This window comes from Propithecus coquereli, unplaced genomic scaffold (genome assembly GCF_000956105.1).
Source record: "Propithecus coquereli isolate 6110/MARCELLA unplaced genomic scaffold, Pcoq_1.0 Scaffold372, whole genome shotgun sequence".
NCBI lineage: Eukaryota > Metazoa > Chordata > Mammalia > Primates > Indriidae > Propithecus > Propithecus coquereli.
Genome location: NW_012149419.1, coordinates 2,084,050 through 2,088,087, shown reverse-complemented (window position 1 = coordinate 2,088,087; position 4,038 = coordinate 2,084,050). Strand labels below are relative to the sequence as shown.

At 40.2% G+C, this 4,038-nt stretch overlaps 1 protein-coding gene across 1 annotated transcript in view; it reads left to right on the top strand.

The window, feature by feature from the left end:
- The window catches only part of CHRNA5 (cholinergic receptor, nicotinic, alpha 5 (neuronal)), a 32,878-nt gene that overhangs the window by 26,672 nt on the left and 2,168 nt on the right, over positions 1-4,038 (top strand). Inside the window, exons 6-7 of the mRNA XM_012651863.1 lie at positions 368-477; positions 2,472-3,303. Coding sequence (XP_012507317.1) covers positions 368-477; positions 2,472-3,303 — 942 coding nt within the window. The remainder of the gene's footprint in view (positions 1-367; positions 478-2,471; positions 3,304-4,038) is intronic.

The following is a 4,038-nucleotide window of genomic DNA, read 5'->3' as shown; positions in this document are numbered from 1 at the left end:
TCCAACTCCCCTTTGCATGGACCAGTCCAGCCAGATCAGGCAACAATACAGCTAGAAAAGGGACCGTTTCCCTCGAACCTGCACGTTAGGTGCCTATGGCTTCAAGTCCTGGGCATGTCCAGTCGGTGGGAGGAGAGGTGCTGAGCAGAGCCGTGAACACGCGCAGCTCTGGTCACACCTGTGTCTCACAAGGACCACGGCTACAGCTGCTGCATGAGGGGACAGGGGTGTGCTCTCCCATAAGAAAGACGTGGAGGTGAGTTTTTTTGTATTGGGGTAGAGATGATGTCGTGTGTAAAATTTCTAGGTATGACAAAAAGTATAATTTTCACTATTTTATTGAAATTGAGATTTCTTTGTTTTAAAGGAATGGGTAGATGTAAAATTAAGATGGAATCCTGATGACTATGGTGGAATAAAAGCTATACGTGTCCCTTCAGATTCTGTTTGGACACCAGACATCGTTTTATTTGATAAGTAAGTTATTAATAAATTCTAAATACCAGTTTATGTTTTCAAAAGAAAATACCTGTATTACTATTAGGCACTAGTAAGTTTTCTCCCTTTCGAAAACTGTTTAGCTATAAAATCAAATGACTTGCTCTTACGTTGTTTTATCTCACGAACCTGCAAATAGATTTCTGTGGATTCTCTCTCCCTTTTTTGCTGTATTGTTTTCCTTTCTTTTCTCTCCTCTCTTCTCTTCCTTTCTACCTCCCGTTCTTCCTCCCTCCCTTTCCTTCTTTCTCTTTTTTTGTCACCTGGGCCAGAGTACAGTGGTGTCATCAGCTCACTGCAACCTCAAACTCCTGGGCTCAAGGGATCCTCCTGCCTCAGCCTCCCAAGTAGCTGGGACTGCAGGCATGCACTACCACACCTGGCTAATTTTACTATTTTTTGTAGAGATGTGGGTCTCACTTTTGCTTAGGTTGGTCTCTAACTCCTGGCCTCAAGCGATCCTCCCACCTCAGCCTCCCAATGTACTAGGATTACAGGCGTGAGCCACCGCTCCCAGCCTATATCATTTTCTGATCATAAAAGTGTCCTCTGATTTCTAAAATTTGTGGAAGATTTGGGAAGTACAGAAAGGTGTAAGGAAGTACAGGGAAATCACCTATAATCACTCCCATTATCCCACCGCTTAGAGGCAACCACTGCTATTAGCTTTCACATATAGTGAACATACTGTGTGCCCAGCAATGTGCTAAGTGCCTTATGTGCTTTGATTCTCATATAACCTCATGTGCTGGGTACAATTATATCTTTTACACATGAGGAAATGGGTCATTAAACCTTGCCCAAGATCACGCACCTCGCATGTGGTAGGGCAGGGTGCACACCAAGGCAGCTTGACGTCCCTGTTTACCCTCTTGGTTACTAGACTATGTATCTGGCAGACTTCCAGATATATATATATATATATTTTGGTGTGTTTCTTAAATAGTTGAGGTTATCTTTTATGTTCAAATGTGTACCCTTCTAATTTTGTTTAAATACTATATTGTCATTTTCCCATGATGAAGAATGCTGGATTAATTAGTAACTCATCTTCATACACATCCTACCTAGGTGTGTTTTGAGGATGATTTTTTTAACCTGGAGGAGAGGATAATTCTGGGTACCGGTTTCATTTTTTTAAGGACCACTCCACAGCAAATCTGGGAATTTGTGCTTATCCTAAAGCGCTTTGTCTTATTTGCAAGAGGGCATTTGCCACGAGCAAATGCAATGCAAAAATATCTTTAATCTTTTGAAACCTTTTACCTCCATGCCTCCCAACACATAAGGGATGAACACAGCTTGTATGATAACGTGATGCAGCTTCCTCGAGCATGAGTTTACTCTCAGTAATTGAAAACATTTTTATACAAACATGGATATATTACAGTGCAGTGTGCAAAAGTCACATGAATTTGAAGATAAAGAGCAATATTTCAAAAACAATCTTACGTTGGCAGTATGGCTTCCTGCTAGACTTCTCCAGTATAGGAATTCACTTGGTGGGAGCGTTTCAGAGGCACAGCTGCTTGTCAGGGCCACGCCCAGCTTGGTTAATGGTCTTTGCTCATCAAAGTAGTAAGTGGCTAGTATTCGTGATGGAGGGGGAAGAGCACTGCGTGGGGAGTCTCGGAATGTGGGTTCAGGCTCTGGCTCTGTGCATACCCACCGTATAAACAGCCTGATTCTATTCTGTGTGTAAAGTGAGGTCTTTTCAACCACTACAATCTCAGGATTTTATGAAATAGATTTGTCAGTCCTGGAGTAGGTGTGGAAGAAGGGGTTCAGTTCCCATGGAGTTAGATATTTAAGGAAGATGTCCCTAGAGCAGGGTCCCTTATGTATAACAGGTACATCTGAAGTGTAATTTTAAAATTATTTCATGCTACCAGTTATAGGCTTTTTTCATACCAGGCTTGTAAAATGGATTCTTGCATTAATGTCTTCATTGCTATTGTATGTGTGTGTTTTAGCGCAGACGGACGTTTTGAAGGTACCAGGACGAAAACAGTCGTCAGGTACAATGGCACTGTCACATGGACTCCACCGGCAAACTATAAAAGTTCCTGTACCATAGATGTCACATTTTTCCCATTTGATCTCCAAAACTGTTCCATGAAATTTGGGTCTTGGACTTATGATGGATCACAGGTCGATATAATTCTAGAGGCCCAAGATGTAGACAAGAGAGACTTTTTCGATAATGGAGAATGGGAAATTGTGAGCGCAACGGGGAGCAAAGGAAACAGAACCGATAGCTGTTGCTGGTACCCGTGTGTCACCTACTCATTTGTAATAAAGCGTCTGCCTCTCTTTTATACTTTGTTCCTTATTATACCCTGCATTGGGCTCTCATTGTTAACTGTACTCGTCTTCTATCTTCCTTCAAATGAAGGCGAAAAGATTTGTCTCTGCACTTCAGTACTTGTCTCTTTGACTGTCTTCCTTCTGGTTATTGAAGAGATCATACCCTCCTCCTCAAAAGTCATACCTCTGATTGGAGAGTATCTGGTGTTTACCATGATTTTTGTGACTCTATCAATTATGGTAACTGTCTTCGCTATCAACATTCATCATCGTTCTTCCTCAACACACAATGCTATGGCACCTTGGGTCCGCAAGCTATTTCTTCATAAGCTTCCCAAACTGCTCTGCATGAGAAGTCACGTAGACAGGTACTTCACTCAGAAAGAGAAAGCTGAGAGTGGAAGTGGACCAAAGTTTTCTAGAAACACATTGGAAGCTGCGCTTGATTCTATTCGCTACATTGTAAGACACATCACGAAGGAGAATGATGTCCGCGAGGTCTGTGACATGCTGTATGTACAAACGCAGATCTGCTTCAACTCTCGGTTCAGAAGTGACCTTAATTACTTCTGGCAGAGTGAACAGCGCGACCCTTAATTAAGACTAAGCATAGATCAAGGGCCACAATTGTTGACATACTTTTCTATAAAAGATCTTTACTAGTTTGTTTCAGTTAAAACACCTGTAAAATGGGGCAGCTACACAAATCTCATGTCGCCATTTCCCCCATCTCCTCCATCAGCATCTTGGATGACTCCAAAGATAATTTAGTATTGTGTATTCTAAGGAATAATGATCCTGCCATATGTTTTTTAGCTCTGACATGATGAATTGTTTTATCTTCAGTAACTTTGTTTCTGAATTCTGTAGTATTCTATAGGAACAACTGCATTATATGCAGTTATCAAAAGTTATTTTATTTTTTAAAACATGAGCCTACTGTAGGCATTATAAATATAGCCAAGATATTTTTCAAGAATAAATTTTTGTTGTTCATTTACAGGATAATGCTGGGGAAATTAAAAGGAGTAGGGTGTTCCCATAACATATGTTACATATTATACATTAACATGTTCAAATGAAGCTTAATAATAGTGCCCACTATGATTAATTTGCTTAAAAACAAAATTTTCCTTAAAGCTGTATTATAAAAAAATAACTCATTGGCTCTTTTAAGGTTAATATTTAAAATGTAAGAATTGAATACAAATACGTTTTATTAATGTGATCATA